We start from the raw sequence: 18,697 nt of genomic DNA, 5'->3' as shown, positions 1-18,697 counted from the left end.
TTGATAAACGTCTATGTTTATTTTACATAAAGCTCAATTAAACTATTTTGCGCTCAAATAATGGCAAAAAAAATTCTCTTGCGCGCTTGCATAACGAGTGGGGCCAAATACCAAATCTCACTCCAAGGTTTTTGCAAAAGTTGGCAGCCCTGAATAAAGCATGGAAAATAGTAGGCTAATATAGCTAGACACTTACAGCATGTGTTGCCTTCATTATAAGGCTTATATAAGGCTGTCAATTTTTTTGCGGCTCCAGACAGATTTGTTTTTGGTTTTTTTGGTCCAATATGGCTCTTTCAACATTTTGGGTTGCCGACCCCTGCCCCAGGAGTTGTAATAGTTTTTCCCTAAACCTGAAGAAATATATCTTTGAGAAAGGCCGGTGAAACTCGGTGTAGTTTGGTCCGTGCGGCGTGGGGAGGGCAGACGCACAGCGACACTGGGAGACTGAGTTGGGTCGAGGTCTGAAAAATCGGCAGGAAAACGCTACTCTTCCCCCGACAGACACACCATAGAAGTTATAGATAAACGACGGACAAATTGCTGTGTGAGACCTGACGGAAAGCTCTGGTTCAGTGTTTCATGAGTTTGAGAGTTCTAAACTGGGAGACACATAACAGGTGGATTTCTGGAACAGTTGAGCACAGACAAAGTTGTGTGGGGAGACTGTCTGAGCTTCGGCTTCAGCTGCCATCTGCATACATTTTGATCGTGGTGTGTGGACCCCTCCGACCCCTCCACGCCCATCTTACTCTCCCTAGCTGGGTTGAGATCCTTCCTCTCTCCTCTCCTCTCCTATCCTCACTCCTATCCCCTCCACTCTCCCTTCCTCTCTTCCCCCCTCTCTCTCCTATCTCCTAACTCTCTTCTCCTCACTCCTAACTCCTATACACACACACACACACACACTACCAGCTCTCTCTCTCTCTCTCTCTCTCTCTCTCTCTCTCTCTCTCTCTCTCTCTCTCTCTCTCTCTCTCTCTCTCTCTCTCTCTCTCTCTCTCTCTCTCTCTCTCTCTCTCTCTCTCCACTCTTCTCTTACACACACATACATACAGTCCTATAACCTCTCCTCTCCCACACGCACGCGCACACAAACACTACCAGCTCTCTCTCTCTCCACTCTTCTCTTACACACACATACATACAGTCCTATAACCTGTCCTCTCCCACACACGCACGCGTACACGCACACACACACACACACTACCAGCTCTCCCCAATCCTCTTACACACACACACACACACACACACACTCTACACACTCACTTCTCTCCCGTAGACAGAGTTAAGGAAGACGGTAGAGTAGGGAAAGACAACAGATTTGGATTTATTTGCTGGGCTGGGCGGCAGGCAAGCTAGCGTACCTCCCCTGGAACACCACTCTCCACTTAACCGTGGTAGACGTGGCCGGTAGGGACTGGCGCTGCATGCTTTCTGCATGGGCAGCAGGGGATAAAAAAAAAGGGGGGGGAAAGCCTGTATCTCATTACTCCTCCTTACACCCCACACACACACACCTCCCTCACACCATCTCTCCCATACACACACACACATCCCCCCATTCTCACACCACACATCTACACACACACACACACACAGTCCTATAACCTGTCCTCTCCCACACACACACACAACCAGCTCTCCCTCTCTCTCTCCCCCCACTCTCCTCTTCAATCCTATAACCTCTCCTCTGCCACACACACACCCACACCCCTTTCTCACACCACACATCTACGCACAACCCATTCTCACACCACCCATATACACACATTTACACACCACGCACACACCCTCACACACACAATTCGCACTCTCTCTCTGTGCCTTTTTGCCATTTTGTTGCTATCATTGAATAGTGTTTGATGTACGGCGCTACGAATAGATAAGGAAGGAAGGAATTTTTTAATTAGCTTGGGAAAGAGGCATCAGAGGAAAAGTTTGTGCAAAGCATTGTTCATAAGCTAAAACAAAACAATTTTTAACATTTCAGAAACCTGAGACATCCAGTTTAAAGACAACAATTTGTGTGACATTTAATACAATTATATACTGAATTAGAGTGATACAACTCCACTCTCTGCAAATTCTATCTGATTAATACAAATGCACACACATATTCAGGAAAGCTTAGACTTTTCAGCTGATAAAGTGAAAATTTGGCAGATCACCAAATCACTAATACAGCCCAAGAGATATTTTTTTCCTTGGCGTGTCTTGGCAACAAGCATTATATAATTGATTTGACTCTACAGGTTTGGAACAGGCTGCAGTAGCCTCTATTCTGGTGACTTTTGTTTAAAAGGGCCCGTAAGGCAGACCATAGCAGTACGGGGCAGGCCAGCCACATATCCATCGCTGAGTATTACCGTTGTTCCCAGTGGGTTAAGTGAAGGTAGGAAGGTGGGATAAAAACACCCAGACCTCCAAGAAACAATAAAAGAAAGGCTGGAGTAAGACCCCCAGGCCTGGCTTCAATAAACTAACTGGGACAACGAATTAGCTATTGAGTGGAGATAAAATAAAAAATAAAATCCGGAAAACAAACAATCAACTGGAGTTTTCCAGGTCTTTGGTCAACAGTGCACAACAAATTTACATTGGGATCATTCACGGGAAAAATAGTGGGAAGGCTATGGATGGCCTGGTGAGAGTTCCAATGGAGCTAATTATACAACGCCACCCAAACGATAAAAAGTTAATTCAATGGTTTATGAAAAAATGGCATGCTCGCAATTCACTCTGGCCGAAAGAAGGATCCTTTGATCTGGTGTGCTGTGATGAGATGGAGAACAATATAAAGCACCATAAATCTGAAGACCACAGCGACAGGAGATTGGGCAAGAAAACTAGGGAAAGAGAAGTGTTGAATTGGTTTAGAAGAGAAGGATATAGACGACAAGTGACCACAATGCGGAAAATACGGTACGAAGGAAAGACAGGGAAAGAAACCAACCGCACAACGACAGGAACAGAGGAAATACAGAGACAGAGCCCCACCGCACCAACATGGCCTGTGGAACCACCTCCATATTTGGATAGTAAAAACCTATTCAGAGTGGGATAATATCCACTCCTGAACATTGACCCTGAGGGAGAGAAAGTGAAAGGACAATTAAAAGGAGATTTCACTTTCACCCTCGACAAAGTACCAGAAATCTATTCTGGGCACAGAATAGCAGAAATATCAGACAGAAGAGAGCTGTTTGAGACTGGCATGGGACAAAAAGACAAGAATTCAACATGCAGCAGTAAACAATCACAAGACTGTCTAGATAGACTGGAATATCAGAAGAAAGCTGCAGGAAAAGCAGAATTGGCAGCCTTGGCTGACAGACTAAATTACCTGGAAAAAACAATAAAAGACTCCACCGAAGAGTGGAGAAAGCAAAAACAGCATGACCATCACGATGCCAGACAAATGGAGTGTGAGGACACTGACGCAACACCTCCAATGCAATCAGATCAGTAATTTGGGGCACGCCCAAAACAAAAAAACAGAGATCAATCACTGAAAGAGTGGGGCAAACAAAACTGCCAAGACTGGGAGGAGTCAATACACAGAATGGAGAGTGAAATACACAACCTATCAACCAAATTAAAAAAACTCAGAGATAAGACATCAACTCCCAGGTTAATATCTGAATTTCAACCAAACGAGGACCCCCACAATGCATGGCAACATCCCAACAGCAGGGGAGTAATGCAAGTCTGAACGGCATGCTAACTCCACAAGACAATGGAGGTGGAGGAGGCTTTAAACGGAGAGTAACAACAGGGGAAGAACGAACACAGCAATGGGTGAGGGATGGAGGAAGGCTGGGAAGATCCAGCCTAAACGGCTACCCAAAAGAAATAGGAGCAGAGGATCCAAACAATCCATCCCCTCAATGCCCCCTAGTGGTGAAAAGAACGGGACAAGATCCCTTGTACGTACCATGGTCGTTCATGGACATGATCGGCCTGGCAGGACGGCTGCCTACGCTCACTGATGGAGCTAACAAATGGATAACAGCACTGGAAGAGAGCACAGCAGGGGTGACATTGGCTCTGGGAGACATAAAGGCCCTGTTAATGCACACGGCCGGAAAACAGATAACAGAAGAAGTTTTCCGAAGTTTCCTTGTGGAGGGCAGTGTACCTGCTCGATAAAAACACAGAAAAGTTAGGGAGGCCCCTCCCCCCATTTAAAAGACTGGATTTTACCACCTTTCTCTTCAGCCTCTCCCATTGTTCACAAGTGTGATACATACATATTTAAATACATACAAATATATAAACAGATATCTACACAGTCATCACTTTCAATACGAGTAGGTAAATCATGTACCTTACCGTTTTATGGAGTGTAGCTTTGGCCTGATGTACCATTTGCTGACTGAGCAGTGCGGCAGGGGGTCTTGCGCTTTAAGCCAACTGTACACTGTACGATTTTAAATAGTCGTTTGCGACTATTGCTTGTCAGATTGTAAGAAGAAAAATTATATTCCTATGTCGAGTTTATTTCATTCGTTTCTAAAGACAATGTTTCTGAAATAAACCCTTCAATCCTGCCTATTCAGTTTGTGCTGGAATGTGAAGCATTAAATGAAAAAAATCCCCTTTTGTCACCCTATCAGAATTTTGCTGCCTCCTTTGTTGGGAGGAAAATGCTATGCAGCTCTGTGATTGGTGGTCCAGGTATAAATTTACAGAGGGACGATTAATAGTAATTCAATGAAAGACTAATTTCCATTGACAGAAAAATGGACCAATCATATCTTCCCTCTAAATGGGTGGGCTTTGTTATCGCTAATTTGGTAGTCTCCAGCCCGCTGTTTGGAACGCGATCACAATCTAATAAACTAGTTTGTTCGTTCACTTCACAATGGAAGCCGCGAGCAATGTTCCCGCTAGTGAGGAGGACATCGTTTCACATTTGTTATGTGCCGTTTTCAAGGTTAACTTTGAATAGTCGTTTGCGAATGAGAAGTTGGAGTCAACCAGCAAAGGAAGACCTACACCAGAACTTCATTTTGTGCAGAAAACCAAAGCTTTTGAATGCAGCAATACTGTGTGTGCACTGTATCAGAGAATGTCTAATATAGAGAGAACTGCCACTCTCAAGAAACTTCCGGGTTCTGAACTGGTTGAAGTTCCATGTGAGGGCGCTAACGAGCGAGTGCAGAATGAATGGAGGTCTATGGAGCGGTACCCCTCAAAATCCACTTTTCTCAGGATATTATTTTTTGTCTAGTAATTTGAATTCTAAATTCAAAAGGGGAGGCAAAACAAATACACACTGCTGGCTCTTAGATTGTTTTAAAGTCACCTTTCTGTTCTGAAAAGCTTTTGAAAATGTCATTGACATCATACACATCGTACGACCAGAGCTACTGCTTTATGGCAAGCTCTGGTCACTTACTTTTTTCTCTCAGGGCATCGACAACACAGCTGACAGGTTAGGCTCTCCCTGTCAATACACATGCTAGAAAGAGTTTTGGCTTGTTAATGTTGCTAAGGCTCTGACATTCTGATTCCGCTTTGGATGCCATCAAGCGGGAGCTCTGGTCGTATCAGTCCTTCACTAACCAATCAGCATTCATTAGCAGAATGCTAGCGTGTTATGGGCAACAACGACTCACCCTGTAAGAAATCAAAAGGACATAAGTACTCGTTCATTCAACTTTCGACCTATAATCCATGTTAAACATGAAAAAACTACAATCAAATCGGAGATTTCTCAACCACAATCAGGCGAAAGAGACAAATTTAGCCGTTTAGCTCCATAGACTGCCATTCAACATGCACTCACTCGCGACCACCCCCAGTGGAACTCTGGTGGAACTGCAGCCAAATTCGGTACAATTCGGCTCTCCTTAAACAGGCTCTGGCTGTATCGTGTTTTTTCCAACGAGTAATTGGGGTCAGAGGGCCAAGATTCACGGTTCGCTACTGGGTTCTGCATTACTATTGGTTTTTGATTTGAAAATGGTCGTAGGAGAAGAAAATATTCTGACACTGCCAAAATGTAATTGAAGCCATTATTGGTGGGTTGGATAAATGTTGTAGTAGCAGTAAGTCATGTCTAAGGAAGGAAGTGTCTATTTCAACATGTCAAACTACCGATGAACGACTACAGATTTTAGCCTGAGATTATAGGAATCTTTTAGGATTCTCAAACGATCACAAAATTGTCTCAGACAACCAAATTGTGGCCAAAATCATATAGTATGCAGCTGGCTTTACATGTAAAGTCATATAGAGTGAACAGAAAATTGCTACAATATTACATCAATGCAAAAAAAAAGAGGGAAATCGGTTGATAAGATTTTCATTCCAATTTCATTTCTATGCCACCTGGCATGTAATTTGCCAATTTAGCAGACATCACAAACATTCCATGTCATAGATATTTATGGGATATACATGTATGTCTGACAGATTTTGATAATTTAATTAATCATTTTGCATGGGATAGCTCACACGATGAAAGAATGTTTCGAAGTTGTGAAGAGTATGACTGTCACTGAGAATCAAGTCATCAGTTTTGATCAGCATCCATGTGCATGTAGTTAATGTGCCCAATTGTAGACAATTGCACTTACTCTTTTGCACATGTGACAAATGCAACCAAATTGCTTAAATGAATAAGAAATTCTAATCTGGTGTGACATAATAAAATAAATGTTCAGAGATTTGAATTTATAGTTGTGAAAAAAAATATTCTCATTCGAGAAATCAGTCAAAGCGATTGAGAGAAAAATGTAATGTATTTGTTGATATTCAGTGTCTCAAATTGCTATACCTTGATGTTGTCGCCTTGGATAGAATTATTCTCTTATGGTGATCAATTCAATACCACAATACCAATCTGGCCCTCTCTTGTAAAATCTTGTCAATAAATAAGGTGTAGAATGAGAATCCAATTGTTTATCATCCATCCTAGTTTTCTTTTTTATACCACAGGGGGCAGGACTATCATTGACAACGTAGAGGAAATGAAACTTAAGAGTAGTTCAACTACATTCTCTAGGTCTCTAGGAAAAACACAAATTACATATAGAGAGAGATCTAGAAAGATAGAGCATTTATAAAACAGGTTAACAAAAATTTATTTTCCATTTAACACATTTAGATTTGTTAAGAAAAATCACACTTAAAAACTAGTGTATGTACACATATCAAATATTAATTATATCCATATACTTACAAATTATATAAATATGTAACAACACATGTATTTTCTAGCTTTTTCCGCCCCAAACGGTTTGTCATTCTATGTTCTGGGATACACAGACAAAAAGTTGTTCTTTCTAATAAAACTTCCAAAAGAAAAAACAAACTAGAGTAAAGAACAGTTTTTATTCCAGATCTGTTGATATCAGCAATTTTGTCACTTTGTGTCACCAAACATTGGCATTGGTAGCCAAGACGGAAGATAGTGTGTAGACCTCTGTGACTCTGGAATTGACCACTGAACAAAAACGTGTCTGCCTAGACACTGGAGCATAACGGAAGAGACAAGTGGATATAGTGTGTTTGTGGGTTTTTTATAGTAAACAGTGTATCAATGTAAACATGCATGCTCAAATCCAGAATAAGACATATTTCCTGGATTTTCTACCCTGACACACCTTTAAATAATTATGCTCAAACATTGTGTTTCTATCTATGACTAACGTGACCTAAATAGTTTGCAACAAAATCCAGCCTATGCAGCAATTTGATGAATGGCAAAAAAATATAAAGCCCTATAGCTCCAGTGGTCAAACACAACCTACTAAAGTAAACGTGTGTCAATTTCAACAGCACATTAGGACTATAAAACCAGCCCTGAAGAACGGACTGTTGGATGGATCAACCAATTATCTTGATACCAGAATTGACATGACTATAATGCACCTGGACTAACAGGCAAGAGGATTGCTTGACCTAATCAATGGCTATGAGAAATCCATGAAATAAAGTGCTGAAAGACAAACAAAAGTGTAAAACAGACAGCCGATAGTCTTTGTAGACTACACATTTTTAGAACCCTGCTAACTCAAATGTGTTAGCAGTGACCGTATATATTTAGCTAGCAGGCAATGGTAAAAGAAAGCCCCTAATGATTTGGTACATAAGACATTCTGCTCAACCAAGTGTCTATAAAGTACTGTACCAAAGCAGCCAGAGACAAACTGTTGAACATTTCAAACTAGAACATAGATACCTTTATTAAAAAACTGATTTCCAGCCACGTGACCCTGCACTAGCTGGTGGCGCTAGGCTAGCTGGATGAATAACATGCATGTGGCTCTGTAGAAGGCTTGGGCCCTGTTCCAGCTGTGAGAAAAAGGATGGTTGACTTTCTTTCTTCCTCAATCACAATTTTTTTTCAATTGAATATATTTTTCAGCAAATCATATACTGCTTGCAGACAAGGAGAGGAGAAAGTGAAGGACACATTTAGGGGGTACAGTTGGAACAGGGTAACGGAGGCTCCTCCAACAATCTAAGAGCACCTGAGAAGAAGTAGTACTCTAAAAGAAATACACTTTGGCTCAGTCCCAAATTGACACCTGCTGTAGCCCCTACCCCTGTACAGGTCTTCTTAATCTGAAATTATTTAATAGGTTTTACTGTAAGGGTTGAATATGATTACTCATTGTAAACGTTATAGCCTGTCTGTGTGTGTGTGTGTGTGTGGGGGGGGGGGGGGGGGGGGGGGGGGGGGGGGGGGGGGGGGGGATTGTAGTAGCACTAAGTCATGTCTAAGGAAGAAAGTGTCTATTTAAAGTCCCCTGAGCTTGAGGTCAATAGTCCCCAGTGGGAGTTGTGACCTCTCTCCGCTATAGAGAAGGGGGCAGGCGGTACACAAAATAAAGTAAAGAATTGAAATTAAATATCCATCTCTACTAAAGAGATGATCAGACTGATATTACCCTCACTTATTGTAAGGAAACAACATTGCACACTGTCAAATAAATAAAAAAAATATGTAAAATGTTCTGTTACGTATTCTCTTTTGTCCCAAAGTCCGTTTCACAGGACAAATCCAATTGTTCAACTCTACAACAGCAACAATGGCAATCAAGATGGGGGATTTATCTCAAAAGTCCCCCATAAAAGGAGCAGGATGTCAAAAAACAGAGGAAATCATCCCATTAAAGCAGCATTTGGGGTGAAACCTTTCAAGAGTCTTTAGGGGATAAAGAAGCGTGGTTTGAAACAAAATGTTCTGTTACACAGAACAGACACACACTTGGGTGAAGGAGCACTGCAATAAGTTCTTCGGGGCAAAATTCAAACCAGTCCAGAGTCTTTGGCCATCCTGTAGAAGATCCCTCTCTTTGAGATAAGGGTGGAGGGAGAGTCAAACTCGGCCATCTTTCCCTTATCCAAGACCAGGACCCTGAGGATCAGAATGCATCAATAAGATGTGTGTGTGAGGATTAAGCATCACATTTTCAGTTTGTGTGGTCCTAGCCACATTTTACATTAAGGTTACATTAACTACCGTACAATACCTAAAACATTAGTTATATAGGAATTGGTATTTAATGCAATGGTATTAAGTGTTAGCGATACAGATTATTACAAAAGGATTTGGGCAGGGGGAGGAGGGTAAGGGGATGTTGTAAAGGGGCAGTTGAAGGTTGTGTTACAATAACAAAATGGTAACATCCACTTACCCCTGGAAGGCATAACCTCCCACCCTACAACATGTTACTTGATTTACAACTTGTACCACTTTACTGTACTTTTGGTGACTAATAGTTTTTTTTATAAGGGTTCCTCCGATAGGAGGGAACCTATTGTTTTTGTTAGTATTCTTATTTTTCTTCTTCTCCATGAAATGGCTCAGTAACTCAAAAAGTCCTTGACCAGATTTTTTCAAATTTGCCCAATGATTCAACAGGTCACTCACTACTCCCAGACTAGTGCCACCAACGGGTCAAAGTTGGACTTGTGTTTACACACATAACTTTTGAACCGTATGACGAAATGACCATGTGACGAAAACGAGGTACTGTTGGATTCCCTGGGTCAAGTCGAGTTCAACACACACCCTATGACGTCAATTTCCGGTTATCTAGATTTTCCGCCATTTTGAATTTTAAGGGAAAATGTTTCTTTGCTTCTCCTCCTTAAACTGTTGTCAAATCTTCCCCAGAATTGACACACATCATCATTACAGCAACCCTCACAAAAAATATCGAAAGGATTTTCAAAAACCGTTTGTCCGGTACAGCCAATCAAAATTGGCAGCAAAGACACCAAACAGAAGGTTGGGTCATATCTCAGCAAATCCTTAAGAAATCAACACCAAACTTGGTAAGATGACTCGGAACCCTCTTCTGAGGATATCCAAACAATTTGGTGTCGTGATCACTGGGCGTGGCCGCAGGAAGCAAAAATGTGTTTTGGCCAATAATTGTGATTTGTTTGCCTTTATTAACTATGACACTAAAGGGTACATTTCTCCTTAGCTAAGGGATTTACTTAAGGGGGTGGCACAGAATCCCTTAAATGGTTTCCTTAGCTAAGGTGAAACATTAAGGGATTTACTACATTGAACGTGATTTGACAGTAGTAAAATTCGACTGTTTTCACGGTGACCGCGTCCGTTCAGTTTTTTCGTTAGTAAACTAGGAGCTAGAGCTAAAAATGGAAGCAAAAAAGGCAAGAAAACTGAATTGGTCAGCGGAAGATTGTCCTTCTACAGGAATATAGCAAACATACTGAAAAGTACATTAAATTTGCACATAACTGCCCACAAAAATCTATGAATGTGGGAGGAAATATCAACCAACATAAACTCAAAAAGTTTGGTCAACGGTCAATTTAAGAAATTCAAAAAAAATTAAAATAACTTAACTGTAATGTTCAAAAAAGAGATTACGCATTTCAGAAGGGAGTCTAATAAAACTGGTGAGATCAACTTTACTTGTAGGTGTAGTTGCTACATAGTAACATTTTGTTCTTCTACAGTAACATTTACAATTACAGTAGTTTAGGCTAGCGGCGTTGCAGCCCAGCGAACCCTCACCCTCGGACACAAAAAGTTTCAAAGTAAGAAGATATCTAACAAAGTAGCTCATTCAGTTATCTAATATCACTCTTTTTGAAGTGTAGTTAAGTTAAGTAAGTTCACATAGCCCTAAATATCTCTACTGTCTTATATTACCTTTTAGCACGTAGGCTTATAATGTTGCATTATCGCATATCCCCTCTTTTTTCATTGCAGAGAAACTGGAGATCATACCATCTTATCACTCCAAAGGGAAGTTTTGCTTCTCCCCCAAATTTGTTTTAATACAAATTGAGAACTTGAACATGGAGCAGAGAAATTTGAACATGCAGAATATTTTATTACAGTACAAGATGAGCAAGTTCCCTGACGAATTCGTCGGCATAACATTAACTGTTCTGGAAGAATAGCAGCCATATTTACAACTTGATCAAATAATTACATTTCAATACAAAAAAATACAATTGGCCTATTCAATGATTCATTCTTTTTTGTAGCCTGTCACATTTAACTGAAGAAATTATTCACTATGGCCTCACGCATAGTGTAGCCATTGTTTTCCACTTCTGCATCCTCTTCAAATTATTCAATGGCATGCTGCTACTCCTCCTCATGTACAGTGAAGTTCTTTGACATGTTGAACAGCACAACACATGCCAAAATTATTTTGCATGCTCTGCCTGGATCTACACGGAGCTCAGCCTGCAGGCAGTGGAAGCGGTGTGGGAGATGGAGATTGGACCAAATGGTACTATAAATTATTATCAATAACATTGACTAAATTCGGCTATTGGTCCAAATTAAGGTCAAGAATGCAGCTGATAAAAGGTGAGACCACTCTCGCCTGAGATCTATTGGCAGGATTCCTGAAGGGTGTCATAAGCCATGAACGACATGGATACCCACTGTCTCCAAGTAGGATGCCTTTGTGAATACCCTCCTCAAACTCCCTTGCTTGGTTGCTTAAATCCAGTATCCGAGCATCATGGGTGCCAAGCCATTGTGCAACGACGTTGGTTATCTTATTTACATGATTGCAAAATAACTGGACGTTGATTGATTGTAGATTTTCCCGTAGCATAGAACATCACTGATTGATTGTCGAAACAATCCCGTAGCATAGAACCATAGAGCAATTAATAACTGCAATACGGCTGGAAGAGCACAGCTGTGGAAAGTAGAGTGATCCAACTGTAAATGGTCAGATAATTTGTGAATTGACTGCAGGTCAAGGATAGGTTCATTTATTTGCATAAACTCGGCCATGGTCTTTCGTGCAACGCTTTAACAAACTTTAAGGGATTCCTTAAGTATAAGACCAAGATAAGGAGAAAATCTTAAATACTTAAGGGAACATTTAAGGGAACCTAAGGAAAATACTTAACCCATGTGCTGCCTTCGGGTAACATGACCCAAAGGTTCACAACGAACCATCGTTGTGTTTACCCAATTTGACCCAATATAAAAACAAGTAAAAAATATTTTCTCTTAACCTTTGCCATGTGGGGGGTCTGAGACAGTCCAACGGTTAAAAGAAAATGCTTCACTTTGTTTTTGTATGCGGTAAAGTTGTCGCAATACGGCGGTGGGTCAGAATGACCCGAAGATAACACAAGGGTTAAGGGTGCTTTGTGCAACCAATTTATATTTTAAGGAAACCTTAACTCTGACTTTAAGGAAAATCTTAACTTAAGGTGTTTTGTGCAACCGGCCCCAGAGTCCTTGACACATGCTCGAGCTTGGGGAGACGCACACAAAACATTTCAGGACATTGTGGGCTGACTAAGCCCCCACTCACTCCTTGATTTTTAGCATAGGCCCTTGAGGACCTTGGTGTCATTGCATTTCTGATTTCGTATACAATGGTAAAAAGTTCTCCAAATCCTAAAACATCGATAGTTTAGGCCATGAGTAACTACCACACCACAAATGGCCCACCAGTACCCATAGGTGGCGCTACAGGCCACCCCCTGACGCACGAAGATACAAGGCTTTCTGGAATGGGTGGGCGGACCAAGCCCCCACCCTTCACTCCTTAGCTTGAAGCAAAGGCCCTTGTGGATCTTGATGGTATTGTACTTCAGATTTGGTATCCCATTGGTAAGTCTGCAGCATGGATTTTTCTATACAGTGACAATTTGTGAAGAATATACATTTTTCAATGGTTCGCAATGTTTTGGAGGAATCCGCCATTGCTGCTTGCATCTATATTTATTATTTTTATGTGTAAACTTCCGTGCATTGGTGTCAATGGCAGTCCCTAGAACCTTATGGTGAAAAGTTGTGCAATTTGCCACACTTTGGGATAGTCCCCTCATAATTTTCACCAAATGTCATGTCTCCAATTGGAGAACTTTAGCGCTAACAACGGGTCAAAGTTGAAGGTGTGTTTACACATTTAACTTCTAAACCGTGTGGCCGATTTTCAAAAATGAGGTATCGTTGGATTCCCTGGATCAAGACGACTTCAACACAGTTTTTTTTACCATTTTGAAGTTTAAGGGAAAACGTGTTTTTGTTACTCCCTACAAGTTTTGTCAAATCTTCATCAAAATTGCCAGACATGATCTGACAGCTATCTCACAAAAGCTATCACATGGTCTTTTGATTTTCGAAAAGGGTTTGTCGACTTCCGGTTGTGATATGTAGAGAGAGGACGCACACGTGGAAGCTCCCAATTTGGTTTTGTTCCTTTCCTTTTAAAACAATCTTTCTTTGAGCATTTTGGTATTACCAACGCAGCTTGACCTAGTTTAGTCAACCCTGCATAAGATGAGCAAATCTAAAACCACTAAATCGGCGGACAACGTGGAAACCCCGGCCACACGTGCTGCTACGAGTGCTGCAGGCAAGCTAGCATCTTTTGCAGCTAACAATTCTCCAACATCGGCAATACCTCCTGCAGCTCCAGAGGTAACCGCGATGGTTGGCATGGACCAATTGTCTGCAGAATTCGCCAAACAGAGAACCTCACTGAAGGAGGATGTCTCATCCCTGATTCTAGAAGCTATTAAACTGCTACAATCTTCACTAGACTCACTACAATCGACAGTGAAGTCCTTCCAGGGCCGTCTTGCCTCTGTTGAGTCTGTGGCTGGTGACAACTTTGAAAGGTTAACAGTAGCGGAGCCTGCCATTAAAACGCTCCAAGAACAAAACCAGTCACTTCTGGATCGAATTGATAACCTCCAGAATCGCTCGGAGAGATAACCTCCGTATATTAAACATCCCTGAAGGCAGCGAGGATGGCAAAGGTCCCGTGAAGTTCATGTCCGAGGCACTGATGCAGGTGATGGGTCCCGATGTCTTCCCTGCGCCACCTGAATTGGAGAGGGCCCACCGGACCCCAACCTCCAGATCCGATCGGAGATCATCCCCCCGCACGTTCCTGATCTGTTTCTCCGATTTCAACAGAAAGAAGCTGCGTTGCGCTGGGCCAGGAACCATAAGCTCAAATATCAAGATACCACTACACGGGTCTATCTAGATGACAGTGCAACGCTCATTAAAAAGAGAGTTGCGTTTAACGGCGTCAAACAAGCCTTGTACCGGAGGAATGTCCGATTCCATCTGCTATACCCGGCCCGGGTGCGTGTGATGTGCAGGGAAGACTTGTTTACCTTCGACTCACCTGATGAGGCTCAGAAGTTTATCGGTCAGAAGTTCGGTAAGGAGTTAAACTCCTAGGACCAGAGGTATGAATACTCACTGACGTTATTGCTGGACTAATCGGTATTATACTGTACACGAGTACTGGATCTCGTATAGACCACTTATGCTACCTTTCAATACTTATGTTATGCACGTTTTTATATGCTCGTTTGTTTTACTGTTATTCTATTGCTCGACCTTCTCATATTTTTTTTTTTTACATGTCATAATCGCTGGGAGTCTTCCTGAGTGTCAGAGACTATATCGCCAGAAGTTTTGGGATGTAGTGTTTAGCCTGCAGCTTACCTCAGGAATAAGGTCAAGTATAGGCTTAGTTTTAAATCTAGTTCTGTTTTTGTTTTGGTCATGGGATAGGGATAGGGTTGGGGAAAGGGACACCACTAAATTTTTACAACCAAAAGAATCGCACATACTTTATCACAATCATTGCTCTAATTTATTTATGTTTACCATTCCTTCATTTGTATTCTTTATAGTTGAACATGGGAGGTGGTATTGATGCAAAGAGGGCTGCTGTATGATTCATTAGCTGGAATCTAAAAGGTTTAAATGGGCCTGTTAAAATGGCCAGAATATTTAATCATTTAAAATTAGGGCTGTGAAATGATTAACATTTTTAATCAAATTGATCACAGGTTTCTGTGGATTAATCATGATTAATCACATATTACCGATTTTCCGAATTTTTCTCATTAGTCGCTGTCTTACTAGAACGTCGTATCTATGCGTTGTTGCTAATGTGTGCATCCAATGAATTCAAAATTTGTAGGTCGCACATGCACGAGTGCTTGTAAAAAATGCTGCACTGTCTCAAAAACTGGTCGCAAAATGCGACAATTTGGTCGCAGTCTGGAGCCTTGCCGCAGAGTGTGCATATCACTTTGGTTTTATTGGATGTTCCAACTTCGTTTTTTTGGAACACAAACTTCTCATCCAGAAGTTGCAGATTGGGTGGAATTGTGGTAATATTACGTTAAATGCGTTAAACAAAAATAACGAATTAATCCTGTAATTTAATCATAACGCGTTAACGCGTTATTTTTCACAGCCCTAATACTTCAAGTGTGATATTGCATTCTACAGGAAACCCACCTACTGGTTAAGGATGGGTGGGGAATGTATTTCACTCCAATCTTAATTCAAAAACTTGTGGAACAGCCATACTGATCCATAAAAGAATCAAATTTAGTGCAACCACTGTTACCTCAGACTAGGGGTGGAACGGTACATGTATTCGTACCGAACCCTACGGTACGGGCGTCACGGTTCAGTGCATGAAATTACACAGAGAATACACAGTATTGAATTAATAAAACTTGCGTGCAATTTAATTAATGTAATGCAGAACTACTGTTACATACTTGTGTTCTTTAGGAACACCTAATGTGTAGATCCGCCTTAGCTCGGAAATTGATTGTCGCCGTCACCTGTGTAGCCGAACCGAGTATGTCAGACATAACCATCAGCAGCACTAAAGATGAATATGGCGAGTGGTGGCGACACACACGAGCTAGGACCCGCCGACTTCGGTTTCCCGGTCACTTAACGCTACTCTAGTACAGGCGAGAGAGTAGTGGATAGGACAAGGACTTAGTGAGGAGGTATTCTATGTACTTAATAAATAAGAGATGCTGTGTTTTCAGTTTTATAACGAAATAAAATATATATATGTGGGGTAGGCCAACTTACTGTTTACTACTTTACACACTTCATGCTGTTGCAGCTAGCTCAGGGGAGAGACTGTTGGTGATACAGCCTGAGATATACAATACAAAAAAATGGCTTTGAGTTCTCAGTGATCCAGACAGTTTTTTGAGACAGTGCAATTTTTTTTTAACTTGTACTCGCACATGTGCGACCTACAAATGTGGAATTTCTTGGGTGTGCAACAACAGCACATGTTAGCAACGACTCATAGATACGACGATCTGGATAAGAGCGTCTGCTAAATAAATGACTAATGCACGTTCTAGTAAGAAAGCGATATCAGCGAGCTCTCAGAATTAGTACCGCAGCTAAAAGTCTAGTAAAGTTAGGCTATTTTTTGCTATACCTAGACTACAAACATGTCTTAATACTTATTTAGCACTAGCGTTGCTGCTACTGTATCCCTGCCTGTGTTTGCGCTGTTGCTCAGCAAGTAGTCCATCGTGTCATGGTGTAGGAGGACTGATCGACAAGCGCATCATACATTTAAGACATTTAGCTAAGACTAGCATTTACAGTAGTTAGCCTGGAGCCCTAGTTCTGCATTTTTGTTTTGCTATTCCCTCCATTGTACAGAACTCGTTCCACCCCTACCTCTGACCCACAAGGACGGTTTGTAATGATATCTGGGCTTCTCTACCATAGGCCTGTGATTTTGGTTAATAACTATGCCCCGAATTGGACAATGATACATTTATGGGGAAAATAATTTCATTAATTCCAGATTTGAACTTGCAGCTATTGATATTTGGCGATGATTTAAACTGAAATCATCGCCTAAAATGAATCCGGTATTAGACCGTTCCAATTCTAAATCTACGAATCTGCCTAAAAAGGCAAAGCTACTATCTTCAAGTGCCGCTCATGTGATCTGTGCTTTGAGGAGATTTGGTGCTTTTTCTGGGTACAAACTGAATTTTAGGTGAGTGAATGTTATCCTGTTAATGACCTGGCTCTTCAAATACAAGACAATGCTCTACCGTTCCATGTGTCTAGAAATGGCTTTAGATATTTGGGCATCAACATTACAAGGGACATGCAGGAACTTTACCAGGAAAACTTTGGTCTGCTATTTTAAAAGATTAAGTCAGACCTGAAGAAATGGAAGACACTTCACCTATCTTTAGCAGGGAAAGTGCACTGTATAAAAATGAATGTGCTTCCAAAATGTCTCTATCTATCTGTTTCAATGTATTCCACATTATCTCCCTAAATTGTTCTTTTAGATCTATTGATAAGATCTTCACTTCATTTATATGGGACGGGAAGAAACCTAGAATAAGGCTACAACTGTTACAGAGGCCTTGACTGCAAGGTGGCCTAGCTCTTCCAAATCTTTGTCATTATTATTGGGCCTCAAATGTTCAAAAAATCATGCACTGGCTCCACGCTCCTGATACAGACTGGTGCCGTTTTGAAGCCGCATCTTGCACTTCAACCTCTCTTAGAGCCCTAGTCACCTCCAGCCTTCCCATCTCTGCCTCTCAATACACCAACAATCCAGTAGTCATCAATACTCTCAAAATATGGTTCCAACTTAAACGTAGTTTCGGGTTTAATGATCTTCTCCATTTAAGTCCCTTGCACAACAATCATCTTTTCCTTCCAGCTAGATTGGACTCTGAATTTACTCTCTGGCAAAGGTAAGGTATTTTTACATTTAAGGATATGGATATAAACAGTATTTTCGCTAGCTTTGATGACTTATCACGTCAATTTGGCCTCCCTCAGTCTAGCCTATTTCGATACTTCCAAGTCCGCCACTTCCTTCAACATCAGGACCCCAACTCTCCATATTTACCATCACCTTCTGCTTAAGATGATCTGTTGGGGACTACCTTCAGCTTTAAAGGACGTATTTCAAGAATCAATACCTGTATATCTTCTTTTAGAAATACGACTCTTGCAAAGATCAAGGCAGACTGGGTGGATGAGCTGGGAGAGGACTTGGAAGGAGACATTTGGGACAGCGCTTTACTAAGAGTGAATGGTAGCACTTCATGTGCCAAATTAAGCATAATACAGTTCAAAATCTTACAACGCATCCACTACTCCAAAGCCAGACTTGCTAGAATATACCCTAACACAGATGCAAGCTGCGACAGGTGTTGACAGACTCCTGCCAACTTAAACCATATGTTTTGGTCGTGCTCAACCGTAGCATCCTATTGGTCTACAATCTTTAAAATATTGTCAGAAGCTCTTAGTATTGATCTAAGACCCAACGCAGTAATGGCCATTTTTGGTACTACAGACAGGAGATATTTTACAATAAGGACAAGATATAAAAACATTGTTGCCTTTACAACACGGCTGGCATGC

At 41.3% G+C, this 18,697-nt stretch overlaps 1 protein-coding gene across 3 annotated transcripts in view; it reads right to left on the bottom strand.

Moving 5' to 3' along the window:
* Nucleotides 1-7,069: 7,069 nt before the first annotated feature.
* abcc1 (ATP binding cassette subfamily C member 1 (ABCC1 blood group)) overlaps nt 7,070-18,697 on the bottom strand; it is a 121,678-nt gene continuing 110,050 nt past the window's right edge. For all 3 annotated transcript variants that reach the window (XM_084677105.1, XM_084677106.1, XM_084677107.1), the window contains one exon: nt 7,070-9,376. In XM_084677105.1, coding sequence (XP_084533231.1) covers nt 9,268-9,376 — 109 coding nt within the window. In that variant the 3' untranslated portion in view covers nt 7,070-9,267. The remainder of the gene's footprint in view (nt 9,377-18,697) is intronic.

The sequence above is a fragment of the Hypomesus nipponensis genome, chromosome 17, assembly GCF_054491055.1.
Source record: "Hypomesus nipponensis isolate SF chromosome 17, ASM5449105v1, whole genome shotgun sequence".
Lineage (NCBI taxonomy): Eukaryota > Metazoa > Chordata > Actinopteri > Osmeriformes > Osmeridae > Hypomesus > Hypomesus nipponensis.
This window is presented reverse-complemented; position numbering and strand designations above follow the sequence as displayed.